The sequence below is a fragment of the Macaca mulatta genome, chromosome 2 (assembly GCF_049350105.2).
Source record: "Macaca mulatta isolate MMU2019108-1 chromosome 2, T2T-MMU8v2.0, whole genome shotgun sequence".
In the NCBI taxonomy this organism is placed as follows: domain Eukaryota; kingdom Metazoa; phylum Chordata; class Mammalia; order Primates; family Cercopithecidae; genus Macaca; species Macaca mulatta.
In genome coordinates, this window is record NC_133407.1 from 8,336,957 (window position 1) to 8,363,967 (window position 27,011).

The window sequence follows — 27,011 nt, forward strand, 5'->3', positions numbered from 1 at the left end:
ACCATTGCCAGCCTTTCTAGAGCCTTCTGGGTCTCAGTGCTGCCTTTAGTGTGTATGTTTCATATACGAAAGGCCAGTGTTTGTAAGCTGTTTTCCTGTTGAGTTGATAGATTTATGCTGAGCCATTATCTCACCTGTCATCTGCACTGAAGCCAGGAGCAGAAAACTAGACAGGATTAAGGCTGCCTAGAGATGAGCCTGAATCACAGTGAAGCAAACAGGATTCACCTCAGCCTCACAAACATGGTTGAGGGCAGTGAAGTAATCCGTCTCACACAGACCCGAAATACCAAACAAAAACACAGGACCCTACTGACCACAGAACTCATCCCTCCAATTCCCTGCTAATTGTAGGTTGATAGAAACAAGGCCTAATGCAGATTAAAAGGGCCTGTGCACAAATACATTTACTGGACTCAGATAATGTCCTTTATTTGTTTATTTATTTATCAAGATGGGGTCTTGGTCTGTTGCCCAGGCTGGAGTGCAGCGGCACGATCTCGACTCACTGCCACCTCTGCCTCCAGGGTTCAAGCGATTCTCCTGCCTCAGCCTCCCAAGTAGCTGGAATTACAGGTGCCCACCACGATGCCCGGCTAATTTTTATATTGTTAGTAGAGACAGGGTTCACCATGTTGGCCAGGCTGATCTCGAACTCCTGATCTCAAGTGATTCGCCTGCCTCAGCCTCCCAAAGTGCTGGGATTACAGGCGTGAGCCACTGCGCCTGGCCTGAGCCACCGTGCCTGGGTGTTTAATAACAGTTTTAATTCTTAAATGTTTGGAACAAAAAAAGGAAAATGAGATTATGTGATTCACATGGTACTGGTCTAGTCCTACAGCAAATTCTAGTGCCTTCTCTGATCAGGGAATTTTTACAAAATCAAATGTGATTGATACATCTTCATTCACACTGACAGGCACCCACAGAACATCCACCGAGACCTAGAAAGTAGTACTGACTGCAGGCCCAAACCCTGGGATACAACAGGGACATGGTCTTGCCCTAAACAGCTGATAGGAGAAAGACAGCATTCACTGTGTTAATCTTAGTCCAAATTAAATGTCTTCATCTAACTCCTGTTTTACATTCTTCAGTGCTTGTCCCCAAATCCTAGCACAGCCAAGTCCTTTAGTGGTAAGCCTACACGAAAGGCATCCAGGGAGAGCCAGGTGGAAATGAAGGTGGTGGGGCTTGGCCTTTCCTCCCATTCCCTCCTTGAGCATTTGCACCTTTCCTTCTCTGTCACCCACTAGCAGTTGCCATGGTATATAAGAGTATATCTTGTTTTCTCCTTAATATGTTTATTTCTGCTTCCAAGGTGCTTCTGTTTTTACTAAAACCATAGAAGCTTCCCCTCCCACCACACTCGCACCACGCACAAAAAGCAGTGGGAAAACACTTCAATTATTCCTAACCACAGCAGCACTTCTGACTAACTACAAAGAAGGAAGCTTTAGAGAAGCATAGAGGGAAACTACAGTCCCAGCGAGACCGAAACCGGAGGGGTGACATAGCCAGTCACAGCAAAAGCTGGAACCAGAGCCCAGACTTCCTCAACTCCAGCCCAGTCCTTCTTCCACTGGGAAACGCTGTTTACATGCCCTCACCTGTGACGAACAGCATGTGATAACTCACAAAATTAACATCTTTCAGGGAGAGCGGGGCACCGACCAGGTCTCTCTGATAATGAATTGCTGCCTAAGACATAACTGCTGTGGGCAGGAGGTTGATGTTTGGCGGGGGAGGGCTAGGCTGCATTTTCGTAAGGACAATAATACATCAAAAAGGACAATCAGAGATCAAAGGGGGTATTTTTGGGTCAACTTGATATGTAGTGGAAAGCAGATTGGGAGGGGAGCCAAGTACTGGATATGCTGTGTGTGTGTGTGTGTGTGTGTGTGTGTGTAAATCATGTTCCTCTCTGGGTCTGTTTCCCAATTTGTAGAGTGTAAAGATCTCTCTCTTGCAGAGACAAGTAATGGAACGACCTTGACAGAAGGGAGCAGAGAGATGAAAGGAGAAGGGGGAGGAAGCCAAGTAAAGGAGAGAGAAATGTGTGTGATGGGGGAGGAGATGCGGAGTTGGGTGGAAATGCCTTTTAATAAAATAATAGGAAAAAGGTATTAAACCTAAAACTGCAGCTCTTGAGGGCTCATTTTTTCATCTTTGTTTTTTGGATTTACAGGTACAGTGCATAGTAATTTTTGGATAATTGGAGTGAATGAATGAAAAGCGCGAAACGCCTGACAGGAGCGGGAAGATCCACCAGAGAAAACGAGCAGGGACGCAGCTGTAGTGCCTGGTCCTGCGGGATGGTCCCCACGCCACCAGCCGCGTGTTCCCCCAACCCGGCGCTCCCGGCGCCCTCTCGGTGAGCCGCCCTGAAACCGCCAGGGGGCGCTCCCCGGCTGCCGGGGCCGAGGCGGGCGGAGCTGCTTTAAATCGCGGCGCCCAGCGGTTTGGCGTCTCAGTTCCTGAGCCTGGGAGCAACCGCAGCTTCTAGTATCCAGACTCCAGCGCCGCCCGGGCCCCGGACCCCAGCCCGGACCCAGAGCTTCTCCAGCGGCGGCGCAGCGAGCAGGGCTCCCCGCTTTAACTTCCTCCGCGGGGCCCAGCCACCTTCGGGAGCCCGCGTTGCGCACCTGCAAACTCTCTGCCTTCTGCACCTGCCACCCCTGAGCCAGCGCGGGCGGCCGAGCGAGTCATGGCCAACGCGGGGCTGCAGCTTTTGGGCTTCATTCTCGCCTTCCTGGGATGGATCGGCGCCATCGTCAGCACTGCCCTGCCCCAGTGGAGGATTTACTCCTATGCCGGCGACAACATCGTGACCGCCCAGGCCATGTACGAGGGGCTGTGGATGTCCTGCGTGTCGCAGAGCACCGGGCAGATCCAGTGCAAAGTCTTTGACTCCTTGCTGAATCTGAGCAGTGAGTGCACCCCACCTCCCAGCCGTCCAGAGGCCCCAGTCCCCCTGCAGCTCCCTTACCGTCTCATTCTGTCCTGTGATTCCATGGTTATCAGTCTTCAGTTGATCAAGTCTTCTGATCATGTGCTCTGTCGTAAGGAAATGAAGAGAATCCTGGTCTGAGAAAAGGGACGCCCAGGCATAAGCTCTAGTTTTGCCTAAAACTCCCTGGGTGATACTTTTCTGCCACTCTAGGTGTGGCTTCATCCTAAATTCCTATGCCGGGGGGTCGAGATTGAGGGAGTGAAGGCTAAACTTGAACTTGAGCTCTGAGACCTCTCCTAGGCATTCTGAGATCTGGGGTAAATTGAGGATTGGTAGGGTTCAGACAAGAAAAATGGGATGGCTTAAAAAGTTTGGAGCCTGGTAACTTCTCAAGTGTGCAAGCTTAAATAAATAATCCTCAAGTATGAGATATAATTTTTGTAACCTTTACTATGATTTTGCATAGTAAAATTTACATTCCTACTTGAAATGTCCCAAGTGTCTTCTGCTCATACTTGAGGATGATTCTTTTAATGTGTAAGATCTAGTTAGTGCAGGGAGGCCCCTTGCAAGACTCTGGAGAAGCCGCTTGAGATTCCCCCAAAGTTTGAAGTTTTACACCCAAGGTCTTCGGTGGAGGCTGATGGTGTAGTTCTATTTTGGAAAGAGAAGGTTGGTGGCAAGTGGGGGAAGGCTGACAACAAAGGTTCTAAATAACCTGCCCAACATAATACAAAGGGAAAAGTAAAGGCACTCAAGGGAAATGCAGCAAAATAGTCATAGCTGATGAAATCAGAGGTCAGCTGGGAGTGGAAGGCAGTGAGAGAGAAAGAAGAGGTGGGTCTTCCTTAGGTTTCCATCTTCCACAAAGGAATTTCTGTGTAATGGATGTTCAGTGACCCCTTGTCACGTTGGAAAGGATTGTATAGAGAGACATATTTCTAAGGATGGTGGGAAGAAGGATAATAGGATAATTTTTAACTTTTTTTAACTAAAGGTTTTGAGTGCCTTGTCAGAAAAATCATTAAATTCCCGTTTACTTAGGTAATAATGATTCATGGCTGGAGTATCTTCCTAGAGAAATCACATTACTTGTCTTATATCATGTGTCTGTTATGCCCTTTAACTCACTTGAAGAAAAGGTCCCTTAGTCTTTGCCTAGATAAACGTGACTGCCCACTAGCCCCCATTGTGTGCTAAGGGTGGAAAGTGTTGGCATTGTTCAAGTTTACTTAACTTGTTTTGTCTACCTCCTATCAATGGACAACTTTTAATAGTGTATATCAAAAGCCATATAGTTTAGAGCTATTAAACCTGTTCCACATCTGTTTAAACACCTTGAATACCTGTGGCATTGGCTCAGTCAATGTGCATGGTCGTTTTGAGTGTTAGGATTTCAGCTTCTGAAGGTTCCCATGTTAGGACTTCTTTACACCAAAACCAATCTCTAAGTTTAGTAATTATGTGTTGCTCATTGCCCTCATGGGTTATATTTGTGCTTATAAAGTGAAAAATTAGGTAATAATTATTGAATTTCTCCATGGAAAGATAGATATATTTAAGGAAACGGTGTCAGGCATTTTAGGTAGCACGTTAAGGAATTGGCAGACGGAGGTTTCTAAGGACAATTCCAGAGAGGCCTCACTGTCAGTTTTGTTCCTCTGATCAAAATAGTTCCTTTCAACATCTTTAAATAGGTTTTCTTTTAACTTTCCTGAAATGACCACATGAAATCAGATTGATCCATGTTGTAAAAACTCAAAGGGATCACCCTTACACACGATAATGTGTTAAAATGTTTTGCTTTCATTTTTTGGTTAATGTAGTTATCACAGTTTTTAAAACTGCGGTGAAAGGACTAAATAGCTATTCCCCCACATACACTTTAGAGGTGTCTTCTTAGTTGTTTTTTTTAAACTCCAGATCAGAATCCACTTTTGTTTTACTTAAAGCCAGAGTTTATCCAAGGTGTGGCTTACACCTTTCTCTCAAAACCCATTCTCAGAAGAGGGACCCTGGACTCGCAGGTTTTCTCTTCGAACCTGCCATGACTCGCGGCATGCTTTTGGATGGAGTCCAGGAAACCTCACTCCATTTCTCTGCCTGAGCAGTGGTGTTTACGCCCACCAGCTGTAGAGATCTGGGATGGTGATTCATTGGCCGGTTTTGGGATAGTTTTGTTACATGTGGAGACGAAAAGGGTTATGTGTGTATATTTAAGCAGTATCCCTCATAAAAAAGCTGCATTTCATTAAGTGTGTTTAGGTGAAAAGCTTAGCTGTGGGTTTCCTGAAATTGTACCTTGCTGTCTTTCCCAGTAGAGAACACTTGTCTTCGAGCCCAGATGCAGGGCTTTGCCAAGGCTTTAGCACTGGAGGTATTAAAATCTCTTGTTTCCCTGGTTTATGTAGGGTAGGTTGTAAAAAGCATATGACCTTCATAAAGTAGCTGAAGGAATACAGTGTGCTAATAGTGTATACAGTAAATACAAAATGAGATACAGCAAGTCTTCTTCTTTTAGGTAGTTCTTGGCAAGCAGTTTATGAAAATGTAACTGAGGAACTTCCTGGGGGAAACAAATGTCACATTGTGTATTGTAGTTTTACAATGGCTGATACAATTTCCATTTCATCCAAAGTATGAGATTTTATTGACCCTGGGCATTCTTGTAGCTGAAAGTTGGAATATACAAAAAAATGCCAGATACAGTTGCAGTAGACGTTTCTGGAGTCACCTGTACCTCTTGCTTGTTTTCATCTAATTCTCAAACTTTTAGGAAGCTAGCACCAATTTTATGTGCTTGGTTAATTGTTTCTTCTTAGTTGACTTTAATAGCTAGAGCTGTCCAAAGACTGGGTTGCTGTAGGAGGCTGCATGGTGGGAGGTGTGCAAGCAGAGAATAAATAAGCATTTTGAAGGAATGTTGTAGGGAAGATCCAAGCACCAGACAAATGGGAGGTTAGGCTAGACTCTCTCTCAATCTCAGCGAACACTGAGATTCTGTAATTTGTTTATAAGCTCCTCTAGCCTGTTTAACTTGCTTTGCATGAATCCACATGTGTGTAGGTGTGCTTAATGAGTATTGGTGGCTGTGAGGTTTCCCAGCACTCTCACCATGATGTCAGGCTCAATCAGAGAAACAAAATCACTGACTTGGACAGTCTTTGAAGCCTAAGTGGAGAGGAGGGCACCTATTTATGCTTCTCCAGACGCTTTATGCCTGCTGAACCGAGGGTACTCAAAGGACCATTGGTGTTCAGATATACTTCATAAATCAGTTCTGACTCTTAGAATAATGGAAGTTGAAACAAAAATCCAGGCTTGAGATCAGAAGTTCTCTATTCTTACTGTGGTTTGGCACTAAGTAGCCAGGTGTATAATGGTGAACCACGTGATCTCCCTGGTTTCAAGTAGTTACCCCACTTATAAAATAGGGCAGAGTGGGAGGAATGGGGAGATGAATCTATGATTCATTTATCCATTCAACAGATGCGAGCCAGGCCCTATTCTTGCAGCTAAGGATGGTGCAGCTGAGTTCTAAGATGCCTTCCAGTGCCAGCATTCTTTGTTATTACTTCAGTGATTGAAGAGGAAGAGACAAGTCACATAGCTTAGGTTTCCTTAATTGGAGTGATTAAGGAAGTATAGTGGAGGTAATATAGAAGCATCAACTTAATTCTGAGAAAATTTCTCGAAGAAACACACAAACGAGAAAGGTAGCAAAACTTCTGAGGACATCCTGAAAAGTGGTACATCCTGCCTCATCCAGGATCATTTTCACCCCGATTTTGCTGATGTTCTGAGGTCACATCTGGTGACCACCACCTCATGCACCAATAAGCGAGAAATGCTAACGATTAGGACTTTTATGAAACGTTGAACTTCAGTAAGAGCAAAAGATTTAATATGGAAAAAAAGCCAGGGGAGTACACTTCTGTGACGGTCTGTGTTGAGCTCACTTAATTGCAGGGGAGAAGAAAGTATAGTATTTTTGTTCTAGTCACCCAATCATCAGTTCATTTATTCACTTAATACTAATTAAGCAACTATAGATGCAAAGAGAGACGATGTGGGAATGAGGTAGAATTGGAATCTGCAGTCAACATTTGAACAACACAGGTTTGAACGGCAAGGGTTCACTTATAGGTGGATTTCTTTCAACCTATACCGATCAAGAATACAGTATCTGAGGGTCCAAAGCCTGCATGTAGGGACGGTTGACTTTCTGTATACAAGGCTTCCACAGGATCAACTGTAGGACTTGAGCATGTGCAGATTTAGTTACCTGTGGGTGGTCCTGGAACCAATCACCCTTGTATACCAAGAGATGACTGTATTTTGTTTATGATATATAGAACCTAAGGTAATATGGCTAGAAAATAGCATAAACAATGTCTGGTATTGACAGTAGATTCTACTGCTTGTATAGCAAGACTTTAAAGCTTTAGAAAAATTCCATATATGTCTTCTACACATTTGTTGATTAACCTAACTGTAGCAGATCAGTAACTTCCAACTCACTTCTTGTCTCGTAAGTAGAGATCTTCATATTTACTTTTAATTATACTTTCAGGTTGAAAATGATGAGAACTCCTTAGGGGGTCTTTAATCTCAAGATTATCAGTCTAGCTAAATGTAATTAAAAGACTGCCTTCTCTGTTTACTGCTGAATAATGATGAGAAAAAATAGTGTAATCTTTTTAATGTTTGTTAACCAGGTTCTCCATAGACAACTTTAGTCATTGGTCATAATATTGCAGAGTTAGCTGCAAATTTAAGAGGCGAGAAAAGGAATATGTTTGTTCATAGGTTTGTTCTAATCAAACCAATTCAAAGTTAATATTGCAAGGCTATACTGCATCTATCTCATCCAAAATGTTGTTTTATAGCTTTCAAACATCCCTCTTAACTTCTCTGCTCTGCCACTCATCATTCCATTAGGGAAAAACAAAACAAAACTTCAGCTTTGAAGCTCGTTAGACGCATACTTTAAAAAATAGATCAAACTAAGCAAAAAGTACAATTTGTATTATCTGCATGAGTTTCTAGTTTTTAGTGACCTAAGCTAAGTCTGGCTTTTGGTAGCAAGATTTTAGCATACCAGGCTCTCAGGGGAGGTGTTTCTCAGCATTATTTCAAAAATTAAGCTAAACAAAAGAGAATAAGTATTTTTACCTATCATATTGGTACAGTTTTTAAAGCATAAAGACATGTTCTAATTTAAATTTATTGAAATTTGATAAATCCATGTGACTTTTCCAGTACTGTGCTTGGTGCTTTAGATGGAAATAGGAATAAATATCTGATTCAAATCATCCAGGAGTTCACAATTACATACTTTACAACTCTGATTTAAAACACTTCTATGATGTGAAGGTATTCATCTGGTTCCAGCTTAAAACTGTGCAATTTAGATTTGATCTGCACATAAAACACTTGTAACTTGTAACACAATAGTTGCTTCACTTTGACTTGTAATCTATGATTACCTATGCCTTGCTTGTGAGTTTTCGTGCTGTTTTAATTCTCAGCTTTTTGTGCGTGACTGCATGTGTATATTATTTTTGCATTTTCCTCACATATCACTATACTTAAGAATTTATCCAAATGTCTCCAATGAAGTAAAGTCAGATTTTGGGTTTGATGCAAATCTAATATTGGAACATACAAATAAATTTTATAAGTCAATGGTTGACAGGATGTAAGTGAAAATATTACTTTGCAAAATGACATTTTAAAAAACAAAACAGGATCTCATTTCTATGGTTTATGCAATTTTTAAATACTGTGTTTTCCATTCTCTCCATTACTTTTTGTGTATTATGCAAATAATATATTATTCTATAGAGAAAGGAAACCTGGTAGGTTTATTAGCAATCACAGAACAGAATATTAGTCCCCAGCCCCTTGGAAAGAACACTTTGTAGACGGAGTGGCAAGATAGATATGACATGCATCAAATGTGTTTTCTTTGAGAACTTAATGGGCAAAAACTTAGAGATTAAAAATGTGAATATTAGATATTCCAGGTGGGTGCAGTGAGGGCCCTGGAGTAGTTTATGCACATGTGTTCCTTGCCTGGGAGATCAGTAGTTTTACACAGTCTGACTCATGAGATTGATGCCCGGTTAGACTTCTCTTGAAGACTACCCTGTCATCTAAGTGCTCAGACCTGCTGGACGAGTGACCTTCTGTTTTTACTTGAAGAAAAGATCAGTGTGATTATTATATAAACTGGGTCCAGTTTGCAGCCCCACAACTTGGACAAAGAGAAAAACTTGGAGCAAGATCAGAAAAAACACCGAAAATGATTAATAAAAGGTTGAAAAAGAGTATTTATGAAAAAATAAAATGGAGGAGGCTGTGAAATATAAGATGCTGGATTCTGGAAGAGCTATCATAGAAATAATATTTACTGATTGTGTGATCTCTATACTGACAGTAAAAATCATGTCGCCCCTTTCTCAAGACAATCATATGACTTCTGATTACACTTAGAATAGAATCCAAACTTCTTACCCTAATTTGCAAAGCTCTGCATGACATATGCCTTCTGCCCACCTTGCTAAACTTCGTTTTACTTTACACATCCTATCATCCTACATTAGGGTGACCAGCTCTCCCAATTTGTCCAGGACTGAGGACCTTCTAAGGATGTAAGACTTTCAACTTTAGAGCTAGGATTGTTCCAGGCAAACTGAGATATGTGGTTTCCCTATCCTCCAGACATGGATCATCTTTGTTACTTTCAGCATCTCCTCTTCCAGCATACCTCTGCCTGAAATATTTTCCTTCCACGTGTAATCTTAGGATCACATCTGGAATCTGTGTTATGTATGGGTTATTTCATTTGTTATTTTCCAATAATGATAGCCTTTGCAAAAACCATCCCTCAGAAAGAGGAAATACCTTAACCATGGAGTCCTTGGTACTTTCCTCTTCATACCACAGTACGGCTTGTGATTCCAAGCAAACGGTTGTGTAATAACCTTACAAGCAGCTTCAGTTCCTTCCTGATAAATCTGTGGTCCATGGAACATGTGTTTTGATCCAGCAGTCCCTCTGCCACCTGGAGTCTTGATATAAGTGTGTGGGTCAGTGTGCATGTGCGCCCATACATGCTTATGAGGAGGTCAGTGTGTGAGGGGAATCAGGAAGTCTCTTTTTTATTTTTAAATGAAATCAAGTAAAACTTTACCTTGGCTTCCAAAATCTCTCTCAAATACTGTAAACAATACCTTTGATACTCTAGAAAGAGATTATGGCCAGGCGCAGTGGCTCATGCTGGTCATCCCAGAACTTTGGGAGGCCGAGGTCGGTGGACCACCTGACCTCAGGAGGTCGAGACCATCCTGGACAACATGGTGAAACCCATCTCTACTGAAATGCCAAAAAAAAAAAAAAAAAAAAAAAAAAGCCCGGCATGGTGGCTCCTGCCTGTAGTCCCAGCTACCCAGGAGGCTGTGGGATGAGAATCGCTTGAGCCCCGGAGGCAGAGTTTGCAGTGAGCTGAGATTGCACCACTGCACTCCAGCCTGGGTAACAGAGCAAGACCCTGTCTCAAAAAAAGGAAAAAAAGAAAAAGAAAGAGATTACTATAATTTTATCATAGATTGTCTGGTTATAGCAAAGATGGATAATCAGTAAATCAAGATTTAATGAAGTTTTAGAAATATTTAGCTTCAGTTATGATTGGTAACCTAAGTTCTCAATCTTGATGATATTAAGGCTAAGCTTAGGCCTAATTAGACATTGAGATACAAAACCTTTCCAACATCTCAGTCAAAGACCATCAAGGAGTCAATTGTTCCAATCCACTGGATAAAGATATAATTTACATTTTATTTATATAATTGAAATATTATTCCAAATAATACTAAGTTTCTTGCTCAAGATAGCATAGTTCGTTAAAGCTGAAAAATACTTACATATGCAAAAAGTACTTGTCACATATTATCACTGTCAATGATATAGTGATCTTTAATTAAAAGAGGACATAAATCTAGAATTTAAACAAAATCTTCTAACCAGCACAGTTTCAGTTCATATTTAAAAGTCCGTGCCTTTATGCCACAATGAATCAAGCTTTTACTCTTTAAGAAACATATTGATAATCTCTCAAACTTGACCCTGTTTATTTGCTCAGGAGTTAGTGCACCAAAAATAATAATGGGGAATGAGAAAAAAATGGAATCCTGAGAAACACTACATTGAATTATTGCGTGTGTTATTTTACAACATCACAGCTTAAATAGCTTTAAAAACTGGTGATGTCTTTGAATAAGAATCTACTACTATGTTTCAAGGTAACATCTCAAAGGTTATTTTGTTTTGTTTTAAGAAAATGACTTCTATATTCTCCCCTACTCGTCCTATTCACATCACTGGAGATACGAATATTGCTTATCCAGCCATGATAATCTATAAAACATTTATTTTTTATCCTCCAATTCACCCAGTTTTTCTGAAGCTTGCTGATTGGGGTGTAAAGCTGGTAACTAATATCAAAGATATACTGAAAACCATTTTGATTACAAATAGTTAACATCCAGGATCATATATATGATTGCTACTTAAAATTAAAATTATCTTAGCAAGGATTAAAATCCCTTAGTAAAAAATAAATATGTATTAGTTCAGCTAACCCTATTCAATTAGATCATTAATTATTTTTCCAGTTGATTTTGAATTTAATGTTGAAAACATAAAATCTTGGAGTGGAGGGATCTCTTTTTCATCATCCAGTCCAGCATTTGTTTTTCTGGAGAAGACAGTGTATGTTGGGTTACCAGTGGAAATACCAGTATGACTGGCGTCTCTAGATTCCTAGTCCAGTTTTCTCTTTTCCATACAACAGTGACATATACTTGGTCTTCTTCCATTTTTCTCTTGTTGGTCCAAGCATATTTCACATGTTTTAAAATGTTTTCTGCCAGGCACATTGCAAGCAACCCGTGCCTTGATGGTGGTTGGCATCCTCCTGGGAGTGATAGCAATCTTTGTGGCCACCGTTGGCATGAAGTGTATGAAGTGCTTGGAAGACGATGAGGTACAGAAGATGAGGATGGCTGTCATTGGGGGCGTGATATTTCTTCTTGCAGGTAATAGAGGCTGTGCCTTGCTTTCACCTTACTAATCTGTTCCTAGTATGATTTGAAATCTATTACGTTGGATTCATTACACTTGATTTCAGTCTCTAAGGCAAACTGCAAACATAGACCTGAAGTCCAGTTGACTTTCATGTTCTCAAACACGAACCAAATGAAAATTTGAGAGCTCTGCTCACATCTGACAGGTCTGTTGGTTGAAGTTTCAAGTGGCAACTGGTTTGTTAGAACCAGTCTCTTACAGTGAAGAAAGTTGTTCACTATTTAGCAAACGCTAAGGAGGAAGTTCACGTAATTCAGAAAATTCCTATGTTGTCTCCACAGATTCTATGTGGAAAAGATGGGGAATAGTGAGAGAAAACACAAGAAAATATGTGAACCCTTCAGGTCTGTGAGGGATGGAAGGATTGAGTTTATTGGAGAAAAATAAGGATAGCATTCCAGCTGGGCAGATCGAATTCAAGAATAAACAGGATGTACCCATAGACCAATGAAAAGAAAGGCCAACTGGAGTAGAGGTGGCCTGTTGGAATGGTCAGTTTAAGGCAGGAAAAAAAAAATACAGAAATACTTTTAAATTTTTTTGGTAAAATAATGATATTATATTTTCCATTGAAAATAAATATGTGTTTCTTAGGCCAGGTATGGTGGTTCATGCCTGTAATCCCAGCACTTTCGGAGGCTGAGGAGGGCGTATCACCTGAGGTCGGAAGTTCGAGACCAGCCTGGCCAACATGGTGAAACCCCATCTCTACTAAAAATACAAAAATTAGCTGGATGTGGTGTTGCACGCCTGCAATTCCATATACTCCAGAGGCTGAGGTATGAGAATCACCTCAACTAGGGAGCCAAGATCGCGCCACTGCACTCCAGCCTCAGCAACAAAAGACTCTGTCTCCAAAAAAAAAAAAAAAGGAAGGAAAATATCTGTTTTTTAAATCAAGTGTTGATTGATAAGTTACATTATGTGTCATTTCAGAAAATCAAAGTCAGAAAACATGGACAGCATTATTTCAAAGCTTTATAATAATGCTTATTTAAAAAATTATAGTGTATGTATATTATGTATGTGTATATATACATATATATAATCTCTGTGTGTGTATATGTTTTTTATATCTGTACACTGTATTATATATATAATCTCTGTATATATTATACAGCTATCATAGATTACTATATATTCTCTATATTAGGTATTATATGCATATATTATATATGTAGTATATTATAGTATATATTTTTAAATAACAGATATAATTAATGATATAAATCTACTAATAGGAAAAACTAGAATAGACTTTATTTTCTTGTTTTATTTTTGACAGAAGACTTGTAGGGGCTTTTGCTCCAGTATAATGTATCAGTTTAACCAGTAATTGAGGAAGAGTATCTGTGGCTTTGCTAAAGATATGGTCAGTTTAAAATGACCAGTCTCTCAGTTTACCCAAATACAAATTGTCTCCTGTCCAAAAAGGCATGGATAGTGTTTTATTCCCAATAATTTAATCTTATATCAAAGGCTGTGAATAGTAATCTTTGTGGCCATCGTTGGCATGAAGTGTATGAAGTGCTTGGAAGACGATGAGGATGGAATGCATTGCATTCTTCTTTTGCTTGCCTTCTTGTCACTCCCGCAGATGACTGCATCACTCCTATTCCAGTTTCAGGGACTTCTCTTAGGAGTAAGGGTCACAAGTTCAAGACCATTCACATGGTCTATTTGAGCAGCCAAAAGCAATAGTGTTTTCTGTCATGTCTAGAGGCAATTACACTGGACTATGTTTTTGGTTGGGGAGAGAGAGTAGCATAGAAACGTCTGATCTGTCTATATTGATTAATGCTTAAAATTACTATAAGAAAGTTATTTAACTTTTCTGATAAGAAAAAATGAGGTATTTTATAAATCTTATAAATGATTAAGGGAATGATTTTGACTAAATTATGTATCTGCTATCATTGAATATAAAATGCCATGGGAAATTGAGATTGGGTTGCATAAATTGGTCTGATGTGGCACCCTCAACAAATCTCAGGTCAATCTATACCTGTGCCAGGTATTCCCTTGGCCAATGGGGCAGTAGTAATGCAGGTATTCTGGTCCATTCTGAGACATGTCCTAATCTCACTGCTGTCTAGCTGCTTGCATTCCTTTTGATTCTGCAGAAATGTAAATTTTGAGTTTGATCAAGAACATAAAAGAGTTTTCATCTTCCCCTTTTGCAAGTAATTCCATCTGTACTAATAATGACAATAGTTTCATCAAATGTAGTTTAGTACCCTAATATATAACAGTATATTTAAAAGAGATTATGTACAACATACACCTGACTAATTGTTTCCAAAAAAGCATTATTTGTGCCAAGATGTCATAAAAAGTATAAATTTTGTCTAACTCCCACCTAGTATTTTTTATATTTTAATAGGTACTCAGAATAAATCATATCTGGACTTCTAATCTTCCTAATACCAAAATAAAAATGTCAACACTGTTGATGAGATTTAATTCTTGCAAAATATGTTTTGGTTTAACAGCTTGTGTATTTAGGCTCAGTGTTCCATGGTGATTAACAGTCTTTTGTTCTGAATTTCTGTAGGTCTGGCTATTTTAGTTGCCACAGCATGGTATGGCAATAGAATTGTTCAAGAATTCTATGACCCCATGACCCCAGTCAATGCCAGGTAATGCTATTCATGCGTAAAATAGTTTGTTTTCTGAGAAAATACCCTTTTTATGTTCTACAAAGTCCTTCTAGTGCCATCATTTCCCAGATTTGCTTTCAAGAATTTTATGTCAAACCTACAAACAATTTAAATGATCTGTGACTTATGTTAAAATGAGTTTGATAATTGCTTTAACAGCCTGAATTGATGACAAAATACCTTCCAAAGTAGAACAGTTTCAAGTCCTAAACTTTTCAACTGTATACTGGACTCTTTTTTTTCCCCTTTTTTTCAGGTATTAATAAAGATGTTAATATACTTGAAATTTCCTTTTTGAAGTGTATTCTGATGTTTACAGCACCTACTGTATGATTATTTGTAACTAATGCACAATTTATGATTGATTGAGAAAAATTGTACTACTCTAGGGCTTAATGAATAATACTTCATTCCCAACAGTTCATTTTTACACATAAAGCTATGATATATGTTTTTAGTATGTTCAGACACCACCTTGAAATTTTTTGTTCTTTCACAACTATAAAATTGGCTTTACAAAGGTCATCTTTCTTAATACTGCAAGTTGTGCAAGTCGAGCTGATTCTTAGCTCTCATGTGACAACATTCTTTAATCAGAGACGAGGCTCTTCATCTCACTGTCTTCACATCTTTAATGCCTAATAACTACATTCAGTCAGGATGTTAAAATATAATTATTGTTTGTTGAGTGCTTGGATGAGTGGATGAAAAACCTCAGTGTTTGGAGAGATAAGATGTGTTTTTCTTTTTATATAATCACCCACATATGGGAGAACACGTACTCCAATGGTTGTGTTGGAGCCCATCCCATAAGATTTACAATGTAAGAACAGAAACTGCTAGAGGTCAGTAGTCTAAAATTTCACCAAGGTCATAATACCAGTAATGCACAGGAAAGCACTTTATAAATTGCCAGTCATTTTGCAATTATTATTTACATGATTGCATGTGATCCTAAAAGCAGTCTATTGAGGCACGTGGGATTATCCTGCTTTGAGAGGAGGAGAAACTGAGGCTGAGAGGTGAAGTTGCTCTCCCCGAATTGCAGCAGTTGAGAGTTGGCATCAGGATTCAGACTTGGCCTTATAACTAATAGAACCAACCCTTCTCTACTCTTCCATACTGTCCATAATCACTCACAGATACCCCACCCTAAGTGTCTGCTTTAATTCATCTGCCTGGATCAGCTTAATCCAGAATGGTTCATGGGCTGCTTAGAACTTTTCTTTACAAAACCATAAAATTTGGATTTTAGATTACATAGGTGCCTGGGATCAATAGATCATCTGTTCAAAACTCTGATTATCTCCATTATGCTCTATCAGTTTCTTTATAGAATATGATTACTACTTAGTGATATAGCTTCCTTTGCTAAGTTTCAGCCTAGGAACCATGATCCAAACCCTACTTCTAAAACACATAAACATGCTTTACAAGTATCCTACATATGGAAAAGCCTTTGGAATTATTTGTGTACTGGCATTACATGTGTTATTTCCTGACCTACTATTGCAAATTGTCAACAATTGCAATATAAACATTCTTTTGTGTATATGTTCACAAATCTTAAAGTACTTCCCAAGGGATATTGAGGGATTATTTTCAATGAAAAAAGTATAATGAGTATTGATTTTTTTCCTTTATTGTATTAGAAAAGTTGCCAATAATTCACTGATTAACAAGCACGTGGGTTTTTCCTTTTAGGTACGAATTTGGTCAGGCTCTCTTCACTGGCTGGGCTGCTGCTTCTCTCTGCCTTCTGGGAGGTGCCCTACTTTGCTGTTCCTGTCCTCGAAAAACAACTTCATACCCAACACCACGGCCCTATCCAAAACCTGCACCTTCCAGTGGGAAAGACTACGTGTGACACAGAGGCAAAAGGAGACAATCATGTTGGAACAAACTGAAAATGGACATTGAGATACTATCATTAACATTAGGACCTTAGACTTTTGAGTATTGCAATCTGAAGTATGGTATTACAAAACAAACAAAGAAACCCATGTGTTAAAAATACCTATTGCTAAACATGGCTTAGTCTTATTTTATCTTCTTTCCTCAATACAGGAGGGAAGATTTTTCCATTTGTATTACTGCTTCCCATTGAGTAATCATACTCAAATGGGGGAAGGGGGTGCTCTTAAATATATATAGATGTGTATATATACATGTTTTTCTATTAAAAATAGACAGTAAAATACTCTTCTCATTATGTTGATACTAGCATACTTAAAATATCTCTAAAAATAGGTAAATGTATTTAATTCCATATTGATGAAAATGTTTATTGGTATATTTTTTTGTTTATGTATACATATATAATAGTCAAATATCATTTACTCTTCTTCATTAGCTTTTAGTGTCTTTGCCATAAGACCTAGTCTAATCTACCAAGAATGAATTCTTTCAATTCTTCATGCGTGCCCTTTTCATATACTTATTTTATTTTTTACCATAATCTTATAGCACTTGCATCGTTATTAAGCCCTTATTTGTTTTGTGTTTCATTGGTCTCTATCTCCTGAAGCTAACACATTTCATAGTCTACATTTTAGTTTCTAAAGCCAATAAGAATTTATTACAAATCAGAACTTTGGAGGCAAATCTTTCTGCATGACCAAAGTGATAAATTCCTGTTGACCTTCCCACACAGTCCTCGTACTCTGACCCATAGCATTCTTGTTTGCTTTGAAAATATTTGTCCAATTGAGTAGCTGCATGCTGTTCACCCAGGTGTTGTAACACAATTTTATGGATTGAATTATGAAGCTACTTATTCATACTTATATATCCCACCTAAACTACCTTTTTGTTCCCCTTCCTTAATTGTATTGTTTTCCCACATGTAATTATCATGTAGTTTATATCTTCCTAATAAGGTGTGGTCTGTTTGTCTGAACAAAATGCTAGACTTTCTGGAGTGATAAGCTGGTGACAAATATTCTCTCTGCAGCTGTAAGCAAGTCACTTAATCTTTCTACCTCTTTTTTCTATCTGCCAAATTGAGATAATGATTTAACCAGTTAGAAGAGGTAGTGTGAATATTAGTTTATATTACTCTCATTCTTTGAACATGAACTATGCCTATGTAATGTTTTTATTTGCTCAGTTGGCTGTTTAGAAGTCACTGAACAAAACCTACACACACACCTTCATGTGGTTCAGTACCTTCCTCTCTCTATCAGTCTATTTCCATTCTTTCAGCTGTGTCTGACATGTTGTTTGTGCTCTGTGCCACTTTAACAACTGCTCTTACTTTTCCAGTCTGTACAGAATGCTATTTCACTCGAGCAAGATGATGTAATGGAAAGGGTGTTGGCACTGGTGTCTGGAGACCTGGATTTGAGTCTTCGTGCTATCAATCACTGTCTGTGTTTGAGCAAGGCATTTGGCTGCTGTACGCTTATTGCTTCATCTGTAAGAGGTGGTTTGTAATTCCTGATCTGCCCACCTCACAGTGATGTTGTGGGGATCCAGTGAGATAGAATACATGTAAGTGTGGTTTTGTAATTTAAAAAGTGCTACACTAAGGGAAACAATTGAGGAATTAACTGCATACGTGTTGGTGTTGCTTTTCAAATGTTTGAAAAGAAAAAAAAAATTAAGAAATGGGTTTCTTGCCTTAACCAGTCTCTCAAGTGATGAGACAGTGAAGTAAAATTAAGTGCACTAAACCAATAAGATTCTAAGGAAGTTTTATCTTCTGCAGTGAGGATGGCCCAATGTTTTTCGTGGCTGAGCAGATGTAATGGGAAGAAATAAAAGCCTAAGTGTTGCTAAATCCAACAGCAAGGGAGATTTTTGAATCATAATAACTCATAAGGTGCTATCTGTTAAGTGACGCCCTCAGAGCTCTTGCTGTTAGCTGGCAGCTGACGCTGCTAGGATGGTACTTCACAATAAACTACACAAGGAAAGTCAGCCACCGTGTCTTACGAGGAATTGGACCTAATACATTTTAGTGTGCCTTCCAAACCTGAGAATATATGCTTTTGGAAGTTAAAATTTAAATGGCTTTTGCCACATACATAGATCTTCATGATGTGTGAGTGTAATTCCATGTGGATATCAGTTACTAAATATTACAAAAAAATTTTATGGCCCAAAATGACCAAAAAAATTGTTATAATAGAATTCATCCAATTTTGATATTTTTATATTCTTCTACCACACCTGGAAACAGACCAATAGATATTTTCGGGTTTTATAATGGGAATTTGTATAAAGCATTACTCTTTTTCAATAAATTGTTTTTTAATTTAAAAAAAGGATTATTGGCTTGTTTTCTAATCATTTATTGTAAGATTGCCATTCTTGGTAGAGGAGGTGGCTTGGGATAGGATCTGACTCACCATGTTCCTGGGAAAGAACTATGATGCCTCTGGCCCATCTATCAAATTTGAGTGGTTCCACCCACTAGAATGCCCTATTTCTCTCAAATTGAGTTCCTCACCAAGGGTGGTAATAGAAGAGGATGCCAGGAGATGTTACTTAATACTTTTTCTCATCTATAAAAAGGGGACATACAATAATAAATGATAAATGATAAGATATGAAGGTATTTTGTGAACTGTAAAGCACTGTGCAAACTGAAGTGGCTTTGTTCCTCACAAAGGTGGAAGAGTGAAAGACAGCCATTGGAAACCCATTGTTGTCTCTGTAATGATGATGATCAAAACTACTCCTTAAGGATATGTTGGAACTCATTCACTCATTATCTTAAAGTATCAATAACTGACACAACCTTAATGTGTGGCCTGTTCCTGGACAATGTTCATGTTGAGACCAGGCTTGTAAATAAAGGCTTGCAGCTCTAATGTGGAGTCTTAGACATCAGCATGATGGGTGAGGTGCAAAGATCATTGCCAGTCAGTTTAACTTGAATTCTCCTTAAATTAAGCAGATGCATCAGAATTCTCACTCTGTTTCTACAGAATTTAAATATCTGAAGACAGGCCGGGCGCGGTGGCTCAAGCCTGTAATCCCAGCACTTTGGGAGGCCGAGACGGGCGGATCACGAGGTCAGGAGATCGAGACCATTCTGGCTAACACAGTGAAACCCCATCTCTACTAAAAAATACAAAAAATCAGCCGGGCGAGGTGGCGGGTGCTGTAGTCCCAGCTACTCAGGAGGCTGAGGCAGGAGAATGGCGTGAACCCGGGAAGCGGAGCTTGCAGTGAACTGAGATCCGGCCACTGCATTCCAGCCTGGGCGACAGAGCAAGACTCCGTATCAAATAAATAAATAAATAAATAAATAAATAAATAAATAAATATCTGAAGACAAGGCCAAGGTCAGCGGAAGTTTGAAAGGCAATAAAATACCTTGGTGCTCCCGAAAAGAACTAAAAGAAAGCTTGGATTGCGAATCATACCAAGTAGGCGCTCATCCTTATCTGAATGCCATTGTTCTTCAAGCCTTTCCTCCTCTTGTTTAGCACTTTCTATATTTGCCCAGATCAAGGGAAAACTTCACTTTGTCCCCATATTCCCACCTTTTTCAGCCTGTCATTATTTCTAGTATGATCTGGTTGTGTACATTTCCTTCATTTAAATGTGGCTCAGGAGTAACATCTCTGAATTTCCTTCTTTCCTCATTTCCCACAAACCCCACGATCCCCAGCCTACCCTAAAACCTCTTCATTTAGCTGGTACCATGCAACTTTGATAGAAGTCATCGCAGCTTCTAGGGTTATGTGGGGATGGCTTGTTGAGTCCTAAAAATAGGCAATCAGAGAGTTTCTCATTGCTGAACCTCTGGAGATCGCTTGGCAGTTTGCACACTCCACTTCTACTGATAAGTTTTCCAATGTGGTCATTATCAGCAATTGAAAACTAGATATGAATTTATTTAATTAATATTTACTGAATACCTATCACAGGGTCAGCCTCATTAAATGCAGGCAGGGTAAAGTAGCTATAATGAGACCTTGTCCTGGGCTGAAGCAGTATAAAGGATATTGGGTGGAAAGAGAAGTAAGCTCGAAACAAAGCACTGGTTCTGCCACTGATGAGCCAGGTGAGCCATGGAGATTTCCACCCACTGTTTCTTCATTCATAAAATGAAGGCGTTAGACCCGTGCAGTGGCTCTTAGCCATAACAGCATGTTAGAATCGCCTGGGAGCTTTTGAAACTTCCCAATTCCAAGGCCCCACCCAAATCAAAGGAATCAGAACCTCTGAGAGGACAGTCCCAGCAGGAGCTTCCCAGAGGATTTCAACACACTGTGTGGATTGCAAACCACTGGCCTATGTCATCTGTCAGGACCAATCTTGTCCCAAACATTTTCTGAGTAACACACATCCAGGCACTTAATAGATTTGCTGTCAGTTCACCTTTTACCTAATGTTATTGCTTTATTTTCTGGTTCAGGATTGGGGTTTTTTGTTTGTGTTTTGTGGGGAAAAGGAGGAGTTAAAAGCAGGTGGTCCTTTAGATGCTTTTGTCACGTTTCTTTGGCAAATAACGTTCTTTCTTGCCATTCTCTATTATTTTTAATTTACTTCCAAAGAATAGTCAATAATACAAAGTAAATACTGTTTAAAAGAACAGGCTTCTTTTTAACAAACAATGTGAGTTCAAGAGGATAAGTGGTTACTTATAAAGTGGAGCCTGAGTTATTCTCTTTAATGTGCAATTTTCAGGAGAGTCCTTAGCTAAACCTTAAGCTTGCTTCGTTTATTTTTAATTGAATAGCATTTCTGTGATTTTAGTTCACTTATTTCATTATTTTTGTAATTTATTGCTTTGTTCCCCTTTTCCAAAATAGAAAAAAAAAAGTGAACACACACCCACACTCCCACACACACCAATTTAGGAAAGATAAAGTTTGAAAACTGTTCAGATCTCTTAACTGAGCTGACCTGGGATAGAACACATTGCTATGCTGAAGAGGCTTTTACTTATTTTTGGAAATAATTTTTGTCAGTTAAATTTCCTGTTTCTATTAATGCTGTGCTTTTTCTAAGTGTCTATTGCTGCTTCTTGACTCTATTAAAAAAATCCAGCAGCCTCTAGGTGATCTGAGTCAAGCAGACATCTAGATCAAGGGTGAGGAATAGCAGAGAATACTTGCTGGAAGATGAGAATGAAATACAGCAAAGAGATATGAGCTTCAATACAGCAGGGCAGTGGTTTTAAAATGATTTTTTGTGATAATTTTTACCACAATATTTATTTATTTGATAATAAAATTAAAACTTATTAATGAAGTAGAAAAATATAGAAAATTGGAAATAATTATTTTAAATAATATAATAGTCATATTACCAAAAGGTAGAACTTTCTAAGAATTTGATGTGATTTCTCTAGCCCTTTTTCCTTTCCCAGAGATAGGCTTTGGGGTTTATTCTTATTTTTTATTATTTTACATAGCATCATATAAAAATAATTTTGATTTGTGCTTTATTTTCCATTTAAGTATATGGTAATATACTCTTACCAGACATACTTTCTAAACACAGACTGATTGATTGATTCATATATATATATATATATATATTTTTTTTTTTTTTTTTTTTTTCAGACAGGGTTTCACTCCTATTGCTCAGGCTGGAGTGCAGTGACATCATCTCGTTTCACTGCAACCTCCACCTCCCAGGCTCAAGCAATTCTCCTGCCTAAGCTTCTCAAGTAGCTGTGATTACCCACACATGCCACCACACCCAGCTAATTTTTGTATATTTTTCGTAGAGATGGGGTTTCTCCATATTTCCTAGGCTGGTCTCAAACTCTTGAGCTCAAGTGATCCACCCACCTCAGCCTCCCAAAGTGCAGGATTATAGGTGTGAGCCACCACACTGGCCTCACATAATATTTTTAAGAATCTAACATTTTCCATGTGTTTTCTGAAATAATGGAAATGGTGGCTCTGGAGTTGTGCAACCCAGGAGCCATGAATAAAATGGACAAAAATTCCTTTCATCCAGGAAGTTACATTATAGGTGAGGAATGCAGATAATAAAATGGATATACTAATTATATAGCTTATTAAACAGTGATAAACCTAAACTAAATAGTCAAGAAATATTGAGAACGTTGGAGGAAGGTAAGAGTTTAAAATAATGTGGCAATGGAAGTCCTCAATGAGAAGGTGAAGTTTAAGAAATAATTTAAGAGATGAAGCAAATCAAGTGGTACCTGGTAGGAAAGTATTCCGGAAATAGCACGTGCAAGTTCCCTAAGGTAGAATCACGTACAAAACGTTCAAAAAAGAGCAAAGGGGCCAGTGCAGCTGCAATGAAGTAAGACAGGAAGAGAGTATTTTAAAATGAAAGCATAAAGGGTAAGAGATTTAAAATGTATGGAATATGACAGACCATTATAAAGACTTCATCTTTTACTTTGAATGAAAGAGAAAGATATTGTTAAGTTTTGATCAAAGGAAACAAAGATCTAAATTGAGACTTAGTAGGATTAGTCTTCCTGTTGTGTTGAAAAATAGACCATAAGTGGATAAGGAGAGAAGCAATGAGTTCATATGGAAGGTTATTACAATAATCCAGGCAAGAGATGGCTTGGTGATTGCAATCTGTCATAGGAGGAAGTGGTTAGAATCTGGATATTATTTTAAAGTAGAGCCAACTGGTTTTGCTGATTGACTAGATGTGAGGTATGAAAGTAAAAGACTAGGCCGGGCGCGGTGGCTCAAGCCTGTAATCCCAGCACTTTGGGAGGCCGAGACGGGCGGATCACGAGGTCAGGAGATTGAGACCATCCTGGCTGACACGGTGAAACCCCGTCTCTACTTTAAAAATACAAAAAACTAGCCGGGCGTGGTGGCAGGCGCCTGTAGTCCCAGCTGCTCGGGAGGCTGAGGCCGGAGAATGGCGTGAACCCGGGAGGCGGAGCTTGCAGTGAGCTGAGATCCGGCCACTGCACTCCAGCCTGGGCGGCAGAGCGAGGCTCCGTCTCAAAAAAAAAAAAAAAAAAAAAAAAAAAGAAAGTAAAAGACTAGTCAAAAATGATTCCAAAGCTTTTTGCCTAAGAAATTGATAGGATAGAGCAGACGTAAACCAAAAGTGGAAAGACTGAGAGAGAGCAGGTTTGAAAAAGAAAGTCAGAAATTTCATTTTGGACATGGTAATAATTTCTTCTTCTTCTTCTCTTTCTCCTTCTCCTTCTCCTCCTCCTCCTTCTCCTCCTCCTCCTCCTTCTCCTCCTCTTTCTTCCTCTTCCTCTTCTTCTTCCTCTTCCTCTTCCCCTTCTTCCTCTTCCTCCTCTTCCTCTTCTTCTTCTTCCTTCTTCTTCTTCTGTCTTCTTCCTCCTCCTCCTCTTCCTTCTTCTTCTTCCTTCTTCCTTCTTCTTCCTTCTTTTTCCTTCTTCCTTCTTCTTTCTTCTTCCTTCTTCTTCTTCTTCTTCTTTTTCTGAGACAGAGTCTCATTCTGTTATCCAGGCTGCAGTGCATTGGTATGATCTCAGCTCACTGCAACCTCCACCTCTCAGGTTCAAGAGATTCTCCCGCCTCAGCCTCCGGAGTAGCTGGGACTACAGGTACAAGCCACCACACTCAGCTAATTTTTGTATTTTTAGTAGAGACTGGGATTCACCATGTTGGCCAGGCTGGTCTCGAACTCCTGACCTCAGGTGATCCGTCCACCTCAGTCTCCCAAAGTGCCGGGATTACAGGCATGAGTCACCGCGCCCAACCTGGACATGATAATCTTAACATGCCTTATTGTACATCCAAGTAAAGATGTACAGTAAGCAATAGAAAAACAGAGGCATGTGAAGAACTAGAATGGAGAAAAGGATTTCAAGAGAAGAGAGTAACAAAACATCAGTTTCACAGGATTGAGTCAAGTTGAAAATATGCTCCAGTCTTTGGATATTTAGATTGATTGTTACATATCACTAGGCTAGCTGGTTAATAATGGGAGAAACCAAATTTATTTTTCTCATTACTAAATCCATCTTTTGTTATCTCTCAAAAATTTCATTCTTTTTTTCTCTGTGAGAGTATCATCAAAGAAATCTGGTGTGTTAGGGTCACAGACCAGCCCTGGATTCTGATCCTGAATCTGCCCTTTTAATAATTGCATCTTTGTAATTTAATGTGATAGAAACCAAACGTGTCAGTTTAAGTGTTCTGGGAAGGAGGATGCCAAGTCAGAGTTAGACTTGCAAAAGCATGATGGCTAATACCTGTGGAGAAAAAAAAAAAAATAGGAAAAGGCAGCAGGAGTAGATAGGAAAATCTTTGCCAGGGATCGGAGGGATGAGCAAACTTTTTTCTGTAGATGACCAGATAGCAAATATTTCAGGCTTTGTGGGTCACATAAATTGTCTATAATGTATTCCTAATATTTTGTCACTTGTATCATTCTTTGAAATATGTAAATCATTCTTAGTTTGTGGGCCACACACACACAAAAAAGGCTGTGGACCAGATTTAGCCTATGGGCTATAGTTAACAAATACAGCCTGGTCTGACACCTGCGAATGGATAATAGGACAGCAGGATAATTGTGTCAGAAAAACTTTAGGCTGTTGAGTGTTCTTATAAAGCCTTGTGGCCAGCCCATGAGGACTCTTGTTTAAAGGATGTCCATGAGGTAGTCCTGCATTGGGCAGCAATGGTCACTTCGTAATACCCCCACTGTACTTACTCATTATCTGTGAGCTGTTAAAAGTGTGACTTTAACTAGAAAGTTGTAGCAGCTGCCAACAGCACTGCAGAGAAAAGCTGTCAGCAAACTGCCCACCACCCCACCCCCTCCATTCCCACTCCACGAAAGATTCTTACTTGAAGAGCAGCATACCTCCTGAATGTCACATGAAAGTACAGAGAATTAGCCAATAGAGCTTTGGTTTTCTCACAGACCAAGTTGTCCCAAGGTAGGTAGTAGACAGATGATTTGATGAATTTGTAAAATCATTGCTCAGTCATCTTCTCTCTTTGTCATTCTTAGTGTATGGCTTCCGTTCTCATGGCTATTTTGGTTCTAGGAAGGCTACTCTACCTTCACTCTTATCACCTTATTCAAGTCAAGAAGATGAAGAAGCAAAAGAAGAATAAGGCAAACAGGAGAAAGGAGTGGTACCTATATATCAGAAAATCAAAACTTTTTCATAAATCCTCAGTGGGTGGAAAACTGAAAAGTGGGATAGAGAGTACAAATAGAGCTAAGCATGTATGGAATTGTGATATAAGACATGATAGTATTACAGATCAACAAAGAAATGAGGGATGCTTCAATATATGCTGTGGGACAAGTGGATATTTACAGGGGAAGAAAACAAACAAACATGGTCTCTAACCCATATAATACACAAAAATTAATTTTACATAGGTTAAAGACTAAAATATAAAAAAATTCAGAAAAAATATGGAAGAATAAATTTCTTACCATAAATTAAAGAATTTTTCTAATTAAATAAGACACAAAAACAAAATCTTAAAAAATAGTTATATACAACTGTGTTAAAATAAAGGGCTCTGTTCATCAAAGACATAATAGAAACATCAGAAGGCAATCCAAAATTAGGAAGAATAACCACCGCATAGCATATAATAAACAAAGACTTAATATTCAGAATATTTTTAAAAAACCAATAAATTATAACAAATACAACCAAATAGAAAAAAAGCAAAATTCATGCAAAGGCATTTTGCAAAAGATAAATGATATAAGCTTATTAAAATATGAAATTATGCTCAATCTTATTAATAACTTCAATAATAAAACCTTATTAATAAAATAAATGAAAAATATAACTTTAAACCAGACTTATATGTTCACCAGATTGACAAAATGTAAGATGTCTGATATGCTTACAAGTGTTGTAGGATATTTGGATTAATGATGGTCTCCAATTGATCTAACAAATTTTGAAAGGAATACTAACATTATACTGTAAATTTAAACATCCAACTTCACATTAAAATGCGCTAGTAAGCATATACTTTTGAGAAACTCTTATGTGTATAACGGGGTACATGTATAAGAATGACAATTGTAGCTATAGTAAGAAAACTGGAAACCTTTAAAATTTTCACTGGTTTAATGATAAATAATTTGTGGTGTGTTTACACATTGAAACACCTTATAGCAGTAAAAATGAAAAAATAAATAGATACAGTTATATGTAAAATAAATATTTCCTTAGAAACAATTTTGAGCGAAAAAAGCAACTCCCAGGCTCACACCTGTCATCCCAGCACGTTGGGAGGCCAAGGTGGGCAGATCACCTGAGGTCGGGAGAAACATGAAGAAACACCGTTTCTACTAAAAATACAAAATTAGCC

At 38.8% G+C, this 27,011-nt stretch overlaps 1 protein-coding gene across 3 annotated transcripts; it reads left to right on the top strand.

Annotated features, from left to right (window-relative positions):
* Positions 1–1,564: 1,564 nt before the first annotated feature.
* CLDN1 (claudin 1) lies at positions 1,565–19,031 on the top strand. Of its 3 annotated transcripts, none has more exons than XM_077990596.1 (5): positions 1,565–1,728; positions 2,189–2,930; positions 11,890–12,054; positions 14,658–14,742; positions 16,468–19,031. In XM_077990596.1, the coding sequence occupies exons 2-5, from the start codon at positions 2,708–2,710 to the stop codon at positions 16,628–16,630; spliced, it is 636 nt and encodes a 211-aa protein (XP_077846722.1). In that variant the 5' UTR covers positions 1,565–1,728; positions 2,189–2,707; the 3' UTR covers positions 16,631–19,031.
* Positions 19,032–27,011: the final 7,980 nt, after the last annotated feature.

Coding starts and splice junctions, on each gene's coding strand:
- CLDN1 (XM_077990596.1), top strand. CDS start 2,708: ATGGCCAACGCGGGGCTGCAGCTTTTGGGCTTCATTCTCGCCTTCCTG. Junction 2,931..11,889: donor CTCCTTGCTGAATCTGAGCA/GTGAGTGCACCC, acceptor GTTTTCTGCCAG/GCACATTGCAAGCAACCCGT. Junction 14,743..16,467: donor ATGACCCCAGTCAATGCCAG/GTAATGCTATTC, acceptor TTTTCCTTTTAG/GTACGAATTTGGTCAGGCTC.